The sequence below is a fragment of the Solanum lycopersicum genome, chromosome 9, assembly GCF_036512215.1.
Source record: "Solanum lycopersicum chromosome 9, SLM_r2.1".
In the NCBI taxonomy this organism is placed as follows: Eukaryota; Viridiplantae; Streptophyta; class Magnoliopsida; order Solanales; family Solanaceae; genus Solanum; species Solanum lycopersicum.
Genome location: NC_090808.1, coordinates 66,507,383 through 66,527,442, shown reverse-complemented (window position 1 = coordinate 66,527,442; position 20,060 = coordinate 66,507,383). Strand labels below are relative to the sequence as shown.

Genomic DNA, 20,060 nt, shown 5'->3' with positions numbered 1-20,060 from the left:
CATTTCAGATTCAATGAAATCGTAAAAACACGAACATGAGGTCTCCTTGACCCGAGATTCATGAAAAACACAAGAATTTAACTCAACGCCTAAAAAGATTAAAACAAGTTCGAGACTTGTCAAAAATAAATCAAGACCTCACCTAGGCCTAAGATCATTCTCGGATCCAACAAAACTCTCAAAATTCTGATAAGAGTATCTGAACCCCAAAATTGACTAAAATCAATTCAAAGGCTAAAATTTCACCATTTCACAACTTAGGACCTCAAAATCAACTTTTCAAACTCAAACATAGAAGACACATGGTCAATCAGGAGAGGGCAAAATGATAAATTCATAAAGCTTTTAAAATAGGACCGACTCGGTCATTACATAAAAATTGTCAAATTACAATCAGTTGTGAAGATTCAATAATAGAAAACTAATAATAAATAATAACAATAATTAACTAGCTATATTTTAATATAATTGAATGACCATCTTTTGTAGATACTTCTTACTTAAATTAAATCTCTAAATTATCTTCCTAATATAAAAAGACTGACTTAAAAATTTAGTCAGAATAAGAAAAATTTGACTAAAAAAATCTGATCAGAACAAGACCGAGACCATAAACAGCATATATTTTAAGATGATAATATGTAACTTGGTATCAAATACACTCACATTTAGTTACATGCCATAATAGCTACTAGAGACAACATAGTATTCTCTTAAGTCAAACTATTAAAAAATTTATAAAACTAAATTTTCCCTATAAATAGGAGTCAGTCTGAGGCAAAGAAACACACAACAGAAACATAATCATTTGATCCCCTCCCAAACAAGCTCATTTCTCTTTCTCTTTTATTATGAATAGAAAAAAAAGTGAAGTTTGCTTTTATTGAAAGTAAAATTAACACTAAGGTCTCATACAAGAAAAGATAGAAATTGTTGTTGAAAAAAATACTTATGAATTGCACATTTTATGGTATTGAAATGATTATAATCATATATAGTTCATACCACAATGAATTTGTGGTGTTTTCAAATCATGAAGTTGCAATTTGTTCTTCTACAAAATTTTAGGGATCTTTTAACGTTAGTTTTTTAATCAAAAAAAAAATATAGTGACGAAAGAAGAGTTTACCATACAAAAGATGAAAATGATAGAGAAATAATTGCGTAAGGTGATGAAGGAAATCACGAGCACATTGTATCAAGTGTTGAAGGGAATATCAAAGAGAATGTCTTTTCCTTCAACAGTTCATGCATTATGTTTCTGATTTCCTTTCTTATCTTTCGTAGTTACTCTTTCATCATTTCAATTCTTTGGCTGGTGAACTCCTCTTTTGTCAAATATTTTTTTTTATTGAACTAGTATTTGAAGATTTCTAAACTTTGTAGAAAATATTGATTGTGGCTGCAAGATTTGGTTACATGACAATTTATTGTAATAAGGACTATATATGATTGTAGCTACTTTAACACCACAAAATAAATTGAGTTCATAAGCCTTTTATTTAAGAATCATTTGTCTTTTTCTTATGTGAGATTTATTTGTTAGTTTTACTTGCAACAAAAGTAAACTTCACTTTTGTCACGATTCAATTTAAGTATGTGACCAGTGCTAACTGGAAAGAATCTCAAAGCAAACCTTAACACAAATCTACAAAAAATCGGGAAGAAATTTTCTCTATTTTTTGGCCTATTCAATTTTTTCTTATCTTAGAGATCAATAACACAACTAACAACCTCTATAACCCATGACACAATATCCATCAACAATTCAATTGTTATGCAATAATATCAATTTTTCTCCAAATATGAAAAGAAATTTAAAAATAGTCTCTTTATTACAATACGAAGAAATAATCATGACTTTAATAAAGGACTGACAAATGGATAACACTAAGGGTGTGTTTGGCATGAAGAAAAATATTTTCCATGGAAAATAAACAGATATTTGACTTATTTTTTCATGTTTGGTTGGTGAGTAAAAAATATTTTTCGAAAAAATATTTTAGTGTTTGATTTTTGAATGAAAAATGTTTTTGAGAAATATCTTTTATTTTTTACTAGAGTAGAAAATGCTTTTTGAAGTTGAAATTTAAAAAATAAAAACAAATTTAAATTTTTTTTCGTGGTGGGGTTGGGGGTGGGGGTCGAGGGTAGGGGTGAAAAAAATGAAATTTTGAAGTTTAAAATATTTCTTAAAAACAAATTTAATGTATTTTTTTTTTTGGAGGGGGAGAGGGGTGGAGGGATGGTAGGGACGAGTGGGTCGAGGGTAGGGGTGAAAAAATGAATTTTTGAAGTTGAAAATATTTTTGTAAAAATAAACTTAAATTTTTCTTAGGGATAGGGGAGTGTGGATTGGGGGCTGGTAGGGGAGGGGGATTGGGGGCTGGTAGGGGGTGGGTTGAGGGCTGGTTGGGTGGGGTGGGTAGGGGGAAAGTTGGAAGAGAGTTTCAGAAAATGTTTTACTTAAGTTTTGAAGGGAAATCATTTTCCTTAAATTTGAGAAAAATGAATTGATTTAGAAAACATTTTCCAAAATATTTGACGGAACCAAACATGAGAAAATTGAAAAACATTTTCCAATTTTTTCCTTCATACCAAACACCCCCTAAGATTTTTAAGACAACAAAATAAACTATAGCAATTTGTTAAATCATTTGTCATGCGAAGCAACGCGAGGATCACTAATTAATCAATTCATACTCCCTAATTAGTGAAATCATTGTTAATACTACCTGAATTTTCTGTAAAAATATTTAGCAAGAAGTGAGCGGCTAGCTCACTAAATAATAACACTCAATTATATTATATCTCTATTCTTTTTCCAAATTATCAAAATCCCTCGTAAAATTCATGGTTTGATTATAAGGAATATGAATCATTAGTCCAAGGCAGGCTTTAGGGATAAATATATTAATGTATATGTAAATTATTATACTACAAATAATTTAATATTCCATGAAAATATTCTCTCCTTTTTTTTTTATGTTAACAATTCCTATAGAATATAAAAAGGCTTACAAATGCACCTATCACCACTCAAATATATTTTTTTTCAAACAAATTAGAAATCTTACGATACAATCTAAAATGTCATAGAAATTATTAGGCAACAATATTCTAATATTTATCCGTGTCAGATCTAAATTTTCACAACTTTTAAAATATAAACAAAATTTAAATGGTAGCCTAATAAATGAAATTTTGCATGATTTGGCCAACTTCTGCTCCATTTCCACTTTGTATGTTTGTATCAATTGTATGTATACAATATACATGAATTTCTAGGTATAGTTTAGTGTATTAGGTAGAAGGCATAATATACATTTATAGATGTTTTAATTTGATTTTAATTTATAAAAATGCATATTTAAATATCTCAATTTGTCTTTATTGTGTTTTGATGACGCTTGATGCTAACGTGGCATATGAATTTTTAAAGGTGTCTAGTTGATCATTTTGTAAGTTAAACTGTTCAATAACTAGAATATATCAGTTGAGATCAAATTAAAATTAGAATATATCAGTTGAGATTAAATTAAATCGTCTATCTACGTATTATGCTAAAATATTTCTCAAAACTTGTTGATTTTATTGAACTACCATAATTTAAATATTATTATTTTTTCTTTAGATTATACTCTCATTAAATTTTTGTAAAAAGATATGAATTATCGACCAAACTATCAATTTCTTTAGGTACAGCTAGAATAATATAACTTTAATTCTATTATATTGTTTAATTTGAAGTTAGTTGACTCATGTCATTTAGTGAATAAGAAATAAGATAAATTTTATTATAATTTGTGTACACCTGTCATTCATTTGCTTTTAAGCCTAACCTTCCTATGATTGGGACACTAAAAGTTCACAAGTCACTATTAAATAAAATATAATTCATGCCATATATTAACCAACAAATCAACTTTTAATTTACTTTTTTCCTCAAGGGATTTGGAATATTTATTAAAGTAACATATATAGTAAGATGACTTTGATTTTAGGTAGCCTTTTTATAAAAATAAATTTTATAAAAAATAGCATCATATTCATCTTTAGGGAGCATAATTAAGGGTGAATGCTTTTGATAAACCACTTCACTTGGATTAAAGTGTTCAAAATATTTAATTTTTTAGAACATTTAATCTAATTAATGATTGTGGTATATTAGTTATTATATATAAGTTGGAATTTTCATGGACCAACTTTGCTTTGAGTGGAGAATTAGATTAGATGAACTAACCTCCAAGAAGTTTTAAGATTTTTTGCTTTAATATTGTGTTAGTTAAGGATTATATGCAAAGAAATGGATAATAGTTTCCTTTATATATAATAATATATAAACTTTATATCAACATTTATATATGAAAAAAAGGGCAATAAAGAATGGTACATTTCATTTACTCATAAATGGACATTCTTGTCTCTCACAAATTGAAGATGGATTGGTTAAATATCTTTCATCTGAAAATTATATTTTAAACATCAAAAATAATATTATGTATATAAGATAATGATTTAAATATATTTCAACTAATTTTTTTTTAAGTTTTATATCTTAATTATCAACAATTAATTCTCTTTTCCTACTTTAATATCATGATCTATGTATTAAAACTCGTCTCAATTTTCTATTGTTCTTTTCTCATCTGAACAATGACAATAATTCACAGAGAAAATAAAATTGAAGTGTGTTTTAATATATAGATAATATAATAGTCTAAATAGACAAAAAAAACAGTCATTCAAATATGAAACATAAAAAATAACAGTAATTCGATCATGTCATTAACCGTTAGCTCTATGCATTTGACAAAAAAATACTTTATACATATATAAAAAAAATCTTGATTTCACCACTGTTCATATATACTCGAAAACTTTCATAAATACACAAATTCTCCCAAAATTAAGAGAAAAAAAGGTGAAAATAAAAGATTTTTTTTTTCATGAATGCAATTATTGATTGGTTTACAAGCATTGGGTCAAGACAAATTTTATGCACATAAAATTGGTCCTAGTGTTACCCACCCCACCCCCCACTCCAAAAAAGAGAGAGAAGTGTTTCTTTTTTTAAGAAAATGCATGGAAAATAACAAGTTAGGTAATGATTTTTATTCTAAAAAAAAATTGCAACAACATAGTGACAGTCTATCTTGGAAAGATCCAAAAATTCTATACCAATTTTTATATTTGGAAGAATATTATTTTAAATTTAAGAGTAAATAAAAAAATAAATGTGGTTGGAATTAAAATTTTAAAAAGGTTTAAAGGGTTTATCAAAAGAGTTGGCAAATACTAATCAAAGATGGGACCAAAGCAATAATTATTTGTACAACTCTTTGTCTCTAATCATTCTTTAGTTGAGACATAAACGTCATCTTGACTGTTTAACTTTTTATGGTTAAAGCATCAAAATTAGGCAAAAAAAATTTCTCTAATCTACTTAAATTTATAAAGATTATCTTCTAGTTTAATTATAAAAGAACAAAAAAAGGATCTTTAGAAACTAAGGTTCAAATATAGAATAAACCATTTAAATATAGAATAAACCATCTATGTTTACATATATAAATGGCAAGTTATAGTTTTAATATGTATATAATTTTATAAATTGTCCAAAATTTAAAAAATTAGAAAAACTTATATATATATCAACAAAAAATTACATTCAATTAAAATTATAAACATCATTAGGTGATATATTTGTCTTTTCAATTAGTAAATGTTAAATAACTCACATTTCAAATATTATATTGAATTTATTTAGCAACAAACAATTCTCTCTAAATAATAAAATTTATAAGCTAATTTATTTAAATAAAATTTACTAGTGCTAATATAAAACATAAAATCAAGAAAATGATTAAAAAAAAATTTAGGGATACTTTTATCTTTACATAGATAATCTTATTGTATTAAATCTTATGCATTACTACTACCATCAAAATGTAGGTTTTAAAAATACATCCTATAATATCAGGTAGGGTGTATAATCAATCCATGGATCAATTATACATAAGCTCAAGTTTGCTATATAGTACCATACATAACACACAGTGACGAAGCCAGAAATTTTATTGAGGGGTTTCAAAATCTGAGAAATAAATATACGAACTAGTGAGAAGGGGTTCGACATCTATTATACATATCTAAAAAATAATTTCAGCCATGAATAAATAATAATATTTTTTCGTCGAGGGGTTCGGGTGAACACCCTCACTATACACTGCCTCTACCCCTGATAACTCATGGACGCTTTCTCTTATAACTCCCTACCAAACAACCCCTTAATCTGATAGAATTTGTTTTTATACTTTTTAGTAAAAAAAATAATTTATTTTTTTAAAAAAATAAATTTATTAAAAAGAATTAATCGATCAAAAATTCAAAATATCTTTCTCCGTATCAAACACACATTTTATCATGACCGACATAGTAAAATATTGTCTATTTTTGCAAGTGGATAAGATTACAATATAATGCATATATCTGCTGTCAATTTATGTATATATGGTACTTCTACGACAAGATATATTTTTATTCAAATAATAAGAAGCATACAAAATAATACGTCCATATTTTTACAAAAATTCTTAATTATTTTTAGAAATGATTTCTTTTAAAGTCATGTAAAATGAAATCACTCCATAACTTAAAAGTAAAATCCTGAAATTATCATATATACATAGAATTTTAGGACTTTATATTTTAAAGTTTTATTTAAAAACTATATTATCCAAACATATTAGCATTATAGTTTATGATGAATGGAGACAATTGTTGAGTGTTATTTTCTTGAGTAATGTATTCATATCATGGTCAAAAGGTTCACATTTGAATATTACATGATTTAAATTATTTATATTAGTCTATGTTATAATTCTAGCTTCATTCATATTTGTGTCATTAATTAATATAATAGGGATGTACTGTTTCTTTTTCTTATTTTTACTTGTTTATTATATTAAAAATAAATATAATTTTACTTATTAATTTAAATTTAAAGGATAAATTATTACCTACTTTCAATTTTACTCTTACTAGTCATTTATCAAAATATTAAATTTATTATATCAAAAAAAGTAATATAATAAAAATTATTTTATTAATTACTTTTTTGAGATGTATATTTAATCAAATACTGAATAAATAAAAGTAATGGATGAAGTAAGAAACAAAAATTATTATTGAGTGATAATTACTCCGTCATTATCTAAAAATCTCGAGCACTTTACCCAATATAGTATTTGTGACAAACAAATATTTGCTGTCTTATTACTATAATTGTCTCAATTTATGTGATTTTTTTTTAGTCAATCCTTAAAAAGAATGACAATTTTTTATATTAACTAACAATTTGACTATAAAATTTTTATGTTTATCCTTAATGAAATAATTTACGATGACACAAATTTCTACTATTCATTGGACCATAAGTTTTATAAAAAAAAAATCTTTCATAAATTTTATGTCAAGTCAAACTACCTTATTGTCTTAGTTTTGGAAGACTGAGTTACACAAATCTCGTGAAATTAATCAAGATACATGAAAGCTAATCCGATCGCAGCTATCGATCCAAACATTAGTACACTATTATTTTATCTCCTTTTTTTTTTTTTTTTTTTTGTGTATATAGAAGCAGTAGACATATAAATATATGAGTAACAGGGACGACCAACATAGAGAGACAGAGACACCGCTCCCATAACCCGCTGGATAAAGCCTAAAAACACCAAATTTCATACAAACAAAATCAAACATAGTGGACTCTTTCTCAAAGGTCAGTTACAAAAAAAAAAAATTCAATCTTTTTTGCACATATTGTACTTCTTACTTCTTGGGGTTGTGTTATTTTGATACATTCTTGGTAAAGTTTTGATCTTTTTATTTGTTGCCATTGATTAGGAATTTGGGTGTTAATGCAATGTGAATTCTTGGTTTAGATCTATGCTTACATTAGGAACAGGGTCTTAACGATGTGTTCTTTGGATAGTTTTGGGAATGTGGTTTTAAAAGATGAATCTTTTGGGGGTCTAAATACTGAGGTTTTAGTTGAGGGTGTATCGGAAACAGTCTCTTTTTTGATAAAGATTGTTTCTTTGAATAATTTGGGAATGTTTGTTTTGAAAGATGAAACTTTTGGGGGGTTTAAATACTGAGGTTTTACCTGAGGGTATTTATCGAAAACAGTTTCTTTACCTTCTCGTAGTAGGGGCAAGGTCTGTGTACCTCCTCACACTTTCACCTGTGGGATTACACGAGGTTTGTTTGTTTGTTGTTGTTGTTATTAGCTATAGTTTTGGTTGGTGTAAGCATTTGGAAGTAGTAGTTGATTATGGAGTCTTGAAATGAGTTTTGAGGTCAATTGGCTTCACCATATTCCATTGAAGAAGAACTGTTTTCGAGTCTAGGAATGAATTATTTCCATTAGTTAGATGGTTTGATTCAGATTGTAGAGATGAATATGAAAGCTAATGGGGTCGCTGAAATTTGGCATGTTTAGTTTTACAGGACACAATTATATGTACTGTGTTGTTTGGTGCTTTTCGCTTATTGAATATAAATTTAACCATTTCTTTGAACTCGACTAGATTAGTTCATATTTCAATATTCAAATTTAGATAGTCCAAAACTATGACTTAGCATGAAAATGGCAAAAGACACACTTTTAACTGTTACTGAATTTAGGGTGAAATATTAGAAGTATTTAGAACATAGGGAGTAATCATTTCGATCCATCGAATAAAGAAATTTTTCTTGTTTTTGTATTTCTTATATATGTTGCTTGTTGTACAGTCTTTTGCCATTTAATACAAAATAGATAGTTGATTGCAATGACACCACTGTAATCAATCACTGTGTCTAGCATCTCCTTAACAAACACAAGTTGTTGGACTCATTGGAATTCTTGGATGTCTTCCAAACTTATGTAGGTTTCTGTAGCCATAGGTTTGCATATATTTGTATATATGGATGTTCTTCGGCTCCTTTTCAGTATTATTATTATATTCTACTATCTAATTCTTCAATTTATCACTAGGGTTGTTTCTTTTGCTTTGGTTATCTTGCTATTTTTGCTGTCAAGTCATATTTTTTCTTAAACCTGTTTTTTAAACACTTTTCTTGAGCTGAGGCCCAAGGGTACACTTTACCCTCCCAGAAGTATTGTTATAATTCAGTGTTTTTATTTTTACTGTATATTTGTATATGTAAATGGACTTTGTAGATATATGCATATGTAAATGGACTTGATAACATAGTATGGGGAAAGTTTCTGGTGTTATCATTTGAAGTATCAAATTTATTTTCTCAGCTATAGTATTATATTTAGTATTAGTATCTTCACATTTTTGCCTAAACTGCACACTCTATCTTTAATTTTGGTATTACAAAAAGGTTCTTCTTTTATCACCCTATGTCCGTTAAAAAGCTGTACTCTAAATCATCTACTGTCAAATACATAATGACGTTGACGAGACGTTGGATGATCTTTTCTAAGATAGTGACTAGTGTGAAATTTGGCTATTATGGTAAACATGTGTTGGACTCCAAGGCAGCTCTATGATGCTGGAGAAAGATAAAAGCCTTTTCAGATTCAGTGACTTAGGGGTGTTTTTCCCATTTAAAGAAATGAGCAAGTTTAAGCTTTTCACGGGATAACATAGTCCTTAGAGAAAATGTCAGTTTATTTTGATGGAATGTCTTTCTTATTAATTTTACGTAGTTTCAGAGATTATGGAGCTGGAAGTTACTGATATCTGTATGGACAAGGAGCAAGACGGTAGCATAAGTTACTGTGATGGCGCTTCTCCAGATTCAAGTTGTATAATTGACAGTAATCAAGATGTTCAGTCATCCAAGCTTATTATTGGGGAGCAAGAAACTGATATGCTGAAAGAGAGTGTTGAAACGAAGGAGTATGAAGTGAAGGAATGCACAGCTGAAGTATCAGTTGAGATGTCCAAGCTGTCGGAAATTGAAAGTACCAAGGAGCAATACACTAAAAACTCAAAATGTGAGATTGAATCTCCTAAAAAGGAGAACAACTCTGAAGTCGGAAAATTAAAAGATGATAACAAGAGATCAAGAACCTCAGTGAAATCAGCAACCAAATCTGCTGGTGGAAACTGCAAAACAAAGTGTACAGTTCCTCAACCATTTGCTTTGGCAACTGAGAAGCGTGCGTCTCATGGAACTCGTCTTGTTGGGAATGATGCAGACAATGTCAATTATAAGACACCCGAAGTCAGTAATTTGCGAGTCCCAAGTACGAAACAAAACAAGGTTAGTTTACGATGCAGATTTCTACCTTATCTGTGAATCCTTATATCATTAAGGGGAGAGGATCCATCAATAGCACTTGATCTTTGAAATAATATTGCCCTCTCGTTCTCTCTTGGCTGATAAAGGAACTCCTCTGAAATGTGTTACTGTTCCAGAGAGGTTAATACATAACGATTACACTAGTTTATATGGATCCAACTGCCTGTTAATAACTTATTCCGTGGCTATTGTTTTTGTCTCTAGATCTCATCAGCAGTTGCAACTAGGAAACCGCTAGAACCTGATAACAAGAAGCATTCCGATGAAGAAGACTCATGCTCAGTCACTTCTTGGTATCCACTTTCTCCCCTGATTTAGCTTGAATAAGGTCTGTGCTATTTCTAACGTGTTCCCTTGTCTTATAATGCTGTGTTTATGTTTGATAATTTATCCACAATGAGAAGTGCTACGCTACCAGCAAGAAAATCCAGGGCCACTGTTGCGTCAGCCCCTGTGTTCCGATTATCTGAACGTATAGAGAAAAGGAAAGAGGTAGCTATTGATTTACTGGCTTACTGAAACTTGTCGTTTGATCAGATTTCTACCTTGTTATTCTTCTCATCTTGCCCCTTTTAAATGACAACAAGAACAACAATGAAAGAGGAACTTTCTTAAAGTAAAATGTTGAAATATTGGTTAGTTCTTATATTGATTTCCTTTTTGCAGTTTTACTCGAAATTAGAGGAGAAACATCAAGCGCTGGAGGCCCAAAAAGTTCAGTGGGAGGCAAGGACAAAGGTGCATCTTATTAATGCTACAGCTATCACTTATTCTAACAAAAACCGAGTAAATGAATATCTTAACAATCAAACTTCAACTATATAACATAATTTTTGTTTGTTTATTAGGAAGAGAAAGAAGCAGCTATAAAGCAACTGAGAAAGAGTTTGATGTTTAAGGCAAGCCCAATGCCGAGCTTCTACCATGAGGGACCTCCACCAAAGACTGAATTGAAGAAGGTAATGCATAACACCACTGTAATCAAACTTAAATAGATATGTAAATTTTAGACAAGGCATTCACCAAAATTTTGATCTGCAGTATAACATTTACGTTGTTGTAACCGGACTTAAGAGTGTCACAGTGCAAATAACGCTTCGCCCAAATATTGGTATCCCTAGCTGTCTATGGTATATAACCACCTTCTAATTCTAAATTCTTATTTCTTTGAACTGCAGGCACCGCCAACTCGTGCAAAGTCACCAAGGTTGGGCAGAAGGAAGAGCTGCAATGACTCAGTTGGTTTAGACAAAGGGACGATGGGAGCTTATGATCGAGGAACTCGCCACAGTCTTGAAGTTAACAATGAAAATGATGCCTTTGGTTCCAGAAATAGGAAAGACCGTATAAATATTCAGAATGGTACTGCCATTTACAAATTTAACAACGAAGCCAATCGTGCGGAGGATATAAATGAGTCATACATGACTACGATGCGTGAAGAAATGAATGTGGACATTGCCGTTCATTCTTGAGCCTTTTGTGAGTCTTCTAATTTAATAAGATTAAGAACTTTTCTTTTCTTTGTTTGCCTTCTTGTTATGCTGTAACAGTTGTGCATTTGACTGCTTTTAGAACTGCAAAAGATTTTTTTTGCAGTTGTCTGTGTAACGTTTATTTATGAAGTGTAAATTTCTGTAAGTTATTTCCAGTGCTTGTGTAAAGAGACTTCATTTTCTTGTAATCTATTTATGAAGATACTGGCGATCGTTCAATTTCTATTTATTTGGAACCTTCACTTTGTTCATTGCATTTTTAATTATAATGTGTCTATCGCAGTTTTTTCTTGGTGATCTTAGTATTAAAAAGGGATGAGTCATGTTTATTTATTTGTAATGTGTGGTTCGCTAGACGGATCCCAGATTTGAACTTGAAGGGATCAATGTTCTTATCATGAACTTGTTGCAATATTGCAATAATTGGATCAGAATTTAAGATGTGTTAAATTGTTTGTGTTTTTGTCTTGAAATACTAGTTTCTGTTTGTTCAAAAGCTCTGTCTGGCCCTAAAAGAACTGAAGGGTCTGTGGTCGTTGTGGAAACAAAGTGACAAAAGGCCCTTTAAGATGTTAGTGATACATAAACTGTTGCTTTCTATATTGTTTTAGTTATGTTTGCTTTTGAAATAGTCTCTATATTGTTTTTTTAAAAGTTGACTCTAAACATTAGTTTATGGATGTATGTTCTTCAATTAACTCTAAAGTATGTTTCTTAAGGTCTTTTGAGTTGAATTTAGGTACCATTCCAGCAGGATGTAATCTAAGAAAAGATCTTATCGATCATCGAATGGTTTGTCAAGTTGGTACAGTACTTGCTCTCACTTTACCAGTTTCAACTCCTAAGTTTTCGGATGCTCATGAGCCTTGTGGACTTGAGATATGGTGCTAAAAGTCTCAAAACTCAGAATTAAATATCAATGTCAATGCTGGAAGATTATACTAGTTGTACTACCTTATTTGTTTATTATCTAGATATGCATTTTTTCCAGTAACTTAATCACTGTGCTGGATATATATGGTCTCTGCAATGTGAAACATGTACTCTTAGTCCCTCACTGTCTGCTGTTGAGTTCTACTAGCGTAATGGCCCAATCCGCTAGTGATATTGTCTGCTTTGTGCCTAGGGTCGCATGCCCTTAAAATGCGTCACTAGTTGGTAAGATCTGTTTACTTTTATACTCAAACATTTTTGATGGGGGACTTGTAATCTTAAGATGGGGTGTCACAATAGATTTAGCCCCTTTCTTTGTCAACTTGATATGCCTGTTGAGGCCATTTTGCTTTTACTCTTTCAAACAAGGTAGAACTTTTGTTTTATAAATTCAAAAACTAACTCATGAGGCGATAATATCTGAGGTGAAACAGTCTATTCTTTCAACCAACGTGGGACGCTTAACATCCCCGCATGCTTAGAATTGGACAGTGGTTGCGTGAATAATTTAACACGAGATCCAATACTAAATCAACCGAAAATAAGGTATATTAAGTAAATAGGCTTTGAATCTAACTCAAATCCAATAACCTACTCGTGATACGAGAGGAAAACACATAGGGGAAAGAAAGGAAAAAGTTCTACTCAAGTCATTGAGTGACATATAAAATAAAGCCCTTTTTCGACAAGTACCTTATCCTTATTCCCCGTTTAGATTTTCCAGTTAAATTAGATGCTCGCCGCCTTTCTTTTTGATACCACGTCAAGAAAATGAATTTTTGACTTAATTCAACTATCCAAAAAATAAAAAATTTCACGAGACAAGAGTTACCTAAAATGATGAACAATTACACCAACCATAGAAAAGTAGAATAATTGCTTAATGCTAGGTTGTAGCTCCAATCATAGCTATATCTATAGGTTTCTCTGAAATTATTGCTCAAATAGTTTTTTCCTGAAGTGATCATTCAATAATTAAGCTTCTAAAAAGAAACATGAACAAGAAAAGATTTAGGAACTTACTGTTAATGACAATCCTATAGTCAAGATTGGCAAGTCTAAGTCCTATTGCTCGAACTTTTTAAAAATATTATTAGGTGTGTCGATATTTTTGAAGGATTCGACACAAATATATTAACATTTTTAAAAAATCTGAACAATGCAAAATCTAAATTATTATTTCTAACCTATTGAATGCACAATCGGTATAATGGCTCTTTCAAGATTTGAATATCGACTATCATTGTGTTGTTGTTTTTTTTTTTGAGATATAACAACATTTTTCTCGCATAACAACATTTTTGAGGAATCTGAGTAGTATAGGATTTTAAGTATCGAATCCGACTCATTGAATATCAATTAGCATAGTGTCACTTCTAGGACTTTAAACTACTTGAATTTTTGGAGATCCAACATGAATTCAATATAACATTTTTCAAAGAACTCAACAATATAAAATTTAAATATTGAATTCGACTCGTATATCAGTTAGCATAATGTCATTTTCAAGATTTTAAAGTGAACTTGACTTTGGAAACATGAAGTAACATCTGACACAGTTAACATCACATGATAACCCCCCACCCCCACCCCTCTTTTGGGGCTATTTGTACTTTTTCATCCTGTTATGCTACCTACCTAATTATCCTTCACTCTTTTGTTGGGCTTAGATCTGCAAAAGCTTTAATTTGCAACTGGTTTTTGGCCTTTTCATTTAAGCTTGGAATCATTCTATCTTGGGACAACAAAAGAAAATATGACACCTACCTAATTATTCCTTCGTTTTGTTATTTAAAGCTGATATAATTTCATTATAAAAGTATCTTATGTATATTTTTATTGTTATACAACTGATTCTATTTAGGGCTGATATAATTTCATTATAAAAGTATCTTATATATATATTTTTATTATTATACAACTGACTCTCTTTAGAGCTTGTATAATTTCATTATAAAAATATTTTATATATATTTTTATTGTTATACAATTGACTCATATATGCGTAAAAATGATAATATATTAATGAGTCATTTTTATTAGGATTGTTTTTTTATATCTAGCCCAACCATTACTAACCTTTTCTTCTTCTTCTTTTTTTCATTTTTTATTTCTTCCTTTTTTTTACTGATAATAAGGGTTGTTTAAAAACATGGATTTGTAGGGTGGGCAGGGTAGGTAGGGCTAAATGCCTTGATTGATTAGACTTGTTGCTATATATTTGTCTACTTGATGACCAATTATATTGATAAGAAATGTTAATTTTGGAGTTTATTAAATTATAATTAAGAGGGAAATGGTCTTTTTTAACTCCAACTAATTTAACTTGTAATAGCCAAATGGTCTAATTAGTTCCCCTAATTAATCAAGGTTATCCTTGATTTGTGAAATTAAATGATGATATACTTTATGCATGTCTTTCTTAGCAATATATAATACTCTATTTATCTCGATTTATATGACAGTTAATTCCAGAAGAATGATATATATTTTTTATTTAGCAAATATTTAACAAAAACTATCAATATTTTATGGACAACTTTCACATATAACAAACAAAAAATTCATATTTGTATGCTATAGCAAACTTTGCATAATTGCGCTCCATAGCAAATATAAAACTGTATAATTTGCTATACATATACAATTGTATAATTTGTTTTGCATACAGTTGAATCGAATTAAAATGTATGTATATTGCATAATTATAAGTGTATAGCAAGAAGATATATGTTTTTCTCGCTTTATACAAAAAATAGAAACACAATATATACACTTCTGTTATATAAAGCTAGAGAAAATTGTATTTCACTACAATTGTATAATTCGCAATTGTATAATTCGTTGGCCTTTTTCTCTGCAATATTTGAATTAAAATGTTTGTAAATTGTATAATTAAGTGTATAACACGAAGATATACATTTTTGCATGTGTATATACAATTTTCTCTCGCTTTATACAAAACAGAAACAGAATTATACACTTCTATGTATAAAGCGAGAGAGGCGAGCGAGAATGGAGAGTGGCGAGCGAGATTTTTGGGAGAGAGACGCTGGCAAATTTTAGCTAAGGTTTGCTATGGAGCACAATTAAATCAAACCCTAGCTATTCCAATTTAGGTTATTAGTTTGCTATTATATACAATTTTCCCATATTTTATCATGTTGGGTCCACTTATATTTGGCAAAAGTCCACAAACGAGCACTCTTTGTAATGGTAGTTTTGGAATATTGTAGTCTTTTTCATATATTTTATATTTCGTGCTCGGACAAATTATATCACATAAATTAAAACGGAGAAAATATTAAATAACAATGGTGAATTCTTGAAAATATGTTTTTTATAAGATTGATCTTTAATTAATTGTGAAGACAATTGATCTTTGACTCTCCCTTAATAACCAAGTTTATATAAACCAATCATCGTAAGAAGCAAATAGTAATAACTTTCTCTAGCTAAAACATACCCAAATCTTACACTAATTTAAATTATTCAATAGTTATTTTTTTTTGTTACCACTCAAAATTTAAATGATTTCTTAAAAATAGAAAAGAACTATTAAAAGTATTATTAGCTAGAAAAATAAAATAGCAAAATAGTCATTTTTCATGTACAACTTAGGGACCTATATATATGTCATGCATCCTTACTACAACTTCTACTTCTTACTTCTTCCTTCTCTTCTTTACTCCAAAGTGAAATATTAGGGGAAAACAAAGATATTGTTGGGGAGAATGTTGTCTGGTTCGAAATCTTTCTATAGAAAAATCAGTGGTGGATTCAGTTATGAGTTTCAAGATCGTTAAATCTTATATATGTACAAAAATAAGTACAATATATATTTTTAGACCCTAAAATGTCGAATATATATTCTGAATTCGTCAATTTATTGAGTGATTTCGGACCAGGCTTCATTCCCCTCAACTCTATGAGTTATTCATCGATATTGTCCAATCAAAACACTAGAATCATACATGTTTTGAATTATTCACTTGCAACATTAATCATGTCTTTTTTTTTTGTGTGTGTTCACAGCTAAAATCAGGATGATTCAAATCAAAAGAAGAGATAGAAGCCACCATGGTATATTTACTATACTATTCATCATTGTTCACTCAATTAATCTTTTCTTTAAAAATAAAATAAAATTTATTTCTAGTTTTTTAGGGTATCATCTATATATCTAGTGATATTATTTGATACTTTTATTCCATTAATCAATTTCACCTAAGTTTATTACATGAAAATTGGTATATATGCCTTTGTTATGTTATTGATAAGATTAGAATTATTGAAACAATTCATTAAAGATGAAACAGACTCAACATAGATAATCATAATGCTAATTAGAACGTCAAGGGTCGATGTTCAACATATATATGACACCATTTTATTCGTGATTGCAGGTAGTTAATACTCTAGGTTGAGAACTCGTGGTGATCAAGACAACTTTTTTTATAAAACCATTTTGAAACTTGAGTGTATATCTATGGAATATCTTTTTTTTTCTTCATATTTTTAATTAATTAATACTTTAGTCTCCCTTTTATAAACTTTTCTATGTTTTTCACCAAATTCATTGAAAAATTAAACAAGGATTGTGTACATGTAGTGTGAAAACATGACATGATTGGGCAAAAGAGAAAGTTAGGTTAGGTTTTCACCTTTTTATACAGTTATGAAGAAGATTCTAATTACTTTTTAATAATTATAATACACCTTTACTTGTAGAGAGTTGCAAAGAATATCATGTTTTGTTTTTGTTAGGACTTAAATTTTCTTTTTTCACTATTTCACATCAGTCAATGATGGCTTATAGCTGCATAAGACTTTGAAGATATTTGACTTTACTTTTCTTTTTTTTCTTCGTACGTTCGATCAGAAATCTATAATTAATTAATAAGCATTTGTGTTATTTTAGAATTCGCGAAAACTCTATACGTGTTAGAAGTTTCTTTATTCTCAATGCTTAAATCTAAAACTTAATATGGTTAAGATTGAAAAAATCGTCGTTCAATATCTCACCAATATTTATTGGTGAAAATTTTGGCTTTACTTATTACTTAACCTTTAGACACTCAACATATAAGGTGTGGTTGTTCCAATCATATTTAGTTCGATTACAAAAATTAAAAATATTTTTTTAAAAAAAAAAAGAGTTTCATGAGTAACATTTCATATCAAACGTCTTCTCACCATACCTCACCACAAACCACTCCCCACCCCTCGCCACACTGTTGATCCCTTATCCCCTTTCGCTCCCGCCCCCCACCCCCCACCCCCAACCACCCTCCGACCCCTCATATTATTTATTTAGGTTATATATATAATATTTTGGGATAATATTTTCTGATTACTTACAAATAATACGGGAGAAAATAAGTAAGAAATTTCACACCTATCAAACACACCCTAAAACCTATAGCTAGCTCCTTTTGTGAACTTTTTACTACAATGGTGGGGTTTATTGTGTCACGTTTGCATAAAAATCTATACCAGCTAGATGTTAATTAATCTTGTCTTATCACCTATGCCTCTATAAGGTTTTTAATAAACTTTCGTGTTAGTCAAAGATGATAATTAATTGGGAAAATGGTCAAACATGCCCCTAAACTATTCGAAAAGGTCTAGATATACCCTCCGTTTAAAGTTTGGTTCACTCATGCCCTCGCCGTCCAACTTTTGGTCCAAATATGCCCTTATGGGCGTTAGTTGTCATGTTGGACATATCCAACTCATTTTTTATTTCTTTAAATGCCACATGGCATTGCCATGTCATTTTGACCTTACCACATAACATTTATATGAAAATGGAAAGATATTCGGACTCATAAACATCTAATCCGACCCATAAATCAGATCCTTTTAAATTCACTATACGACCTATTTTTAATAATTTTTTTAATTTTTATTTTTGCGGTAAATCCCAAAAATGAGTAATTGATTACTAAAAAAAAGAGGAAAAATATGAAAAAAAATATAAAATTAACGCCAAAAATTCACAAAATAAATATAGTAACCTTAAATCTAACATTTCAAATTTTTTTTCAAATTTTTTATTTTTCGATAAATCTCGAAAATGAGTAATTGATTAATAAAAAATATGAAAAGTATGAAAAAAATATAAATTAACGCCAAAAGTTCACAACTAAATATAATAACATTTCAATCTACAATTTTTTAAAATTTTTATATTTTTCGGTAAATTCTGAAAATGAGTAATTTATTAATGAAAAGGGTAAAATATGAAAACAAAATAAAAAATTTATGTCAAAATTCACAAATAAATATAGTAACCTTAAATTCAATAATTTCAACAATTTTTTTTATTTTTTATTTTTTCATATTTTTCTATTTTTTATTTGTGATTTTTTTGTGTAATTTTTATATTTTTTCATATTTTTTGTTAATAAACTCATTTTTTGGATTTTTCAAAAAAATTAATAATTAAAAAAATGTTGAAATTGTTGAATTTAAGGTTACTGTATTTATTTTTTAATTTTTGATGTTAATTTTATATTTTTTCATACTTTTTATTAATCAATTACTCATTTCAGGATTTATCGAAAGAAAGAAATTTTTTTTAAAAAAGTGTTTAAATTGAATTTAAGGTTACTATAATTATTTGTGAATTTTCGGCGTCAATTTTATACTTTTTTCATATTTTTTCTATTTTTTTATTAATCAATTACTCATTTTCAGAATTTATCGAAAAAATAAAAATTAAACAAAATTGTTGAAAATTTATCGGATAATTTATTTAAAAGGGGGTTGATTTATGGGTCGGAGGTGATGTTTCTAAGTCCTAATATCTTTCCATTTTCATATAAATGTTATGTGATAAGGTCAAAATGACATGGCAATTCCATGTGGCATTTAAAGAAATGAAAAATGAGTTGGATATGTCTAACATGGCAACTAACGCCCATAAGGGCATATTTGGACCAAAAGTTGGACGGCGAGGGTATGAGTGAACCAAACTTTAAACTGAGGGTATATCTAGATCTTTTCGAATAGTTTAGAGGCATATTTAACCTTTTTCCCTAATTAATTATAATCCTGTAGGGATGAGTATAGTGGGGTCAAACCTTAGGCTTTAATTTGTAAAGGATTTTGAAAAATCATATCATATTAATTAATCAATACATAACGAATTCAATATTTAAATATTAGATTTTGAATACAAAATTTAATTGTGAATGAAGAAAAATTTGGGGTATGATATATAGATAAATGAGAATGGTATTTGATTTCAAAATATAAAAAGTGTGTTCGAAATTGAGTGACATTACAAAGGAGGGTCTA

At 29.2% G+C, this 20,060-nt stretch overlaps 1 protein-coding gene across 3 annotated transcripts; it reads left to right on the top strand.

The window, feature by feature from the left end:
* Positions 1–7,476: 7,476 nt before the first annotated feature.
* Positions 7,477–12,058, top strand: LOC101246088 (protein WVD2-like 3). 3 transcript variants are annotated; one of them, XM_010328420.4, is made up of 7 exons: positions 7,477–7,783; positions 9,728–10,287; positions 10,531–10,619; positions 10,731–10,818; positions 10,993–11,064; positions 11,175–11,285; positions 11,505–12,058. In XM_010328420.4, exons 2-7 carry the CDS (start codon positions 9,739–9,741, stop codon positions 11,799–11,801), a joined length of 1,206 nt encoding a protein of 401 aa, XP_010326722.1. In that variant the 5' UTR covers positions 7,477–7,783; positions 9,728–9,738; the 3' UTR covers positions 11,802–12,058. The 3 variants fall into 3 exon arrangements, with proteins under 3 accessions (XP_010326722.1, XP_004247651.1, XP_025888673.1); XM_004247603.5 differs by having other exon boundaries at positions 7,609–7,783; positions 9,734–10,287; XM_026032888.2 differs by having other exon boundaries at positions 7,754–7,870.
* The last annotated feature ends 8,002 nt before the right edge of the window (positions 12,059–20,060 follow it).

Excerpts from the sequence above, each read along its gene's own strand:
- LOC101246088 (XM_010328420.4), top strand. The coding sequence starts at position 9,739 with ATGGAGCTGGAAGTTACTGATATCTGTATGGACAAGGAGCAAGACGGT. Across the intron at positions 10,288-10,530 it reads CAAGTACGAAACAAAACAAG|ATCTCATCAGCAGTTGCAAC; the intron begins GTTAGTTTACGA and ends TTTTGTCTCTAG. Across the intron at positions 10,620-10,730 it reads TCATGCTCAGTCACTTCTTG|TGCTACGCTACCAGCAAGAA; the intron begins GTATCCACTTTC and ends CACAATGAGAAG.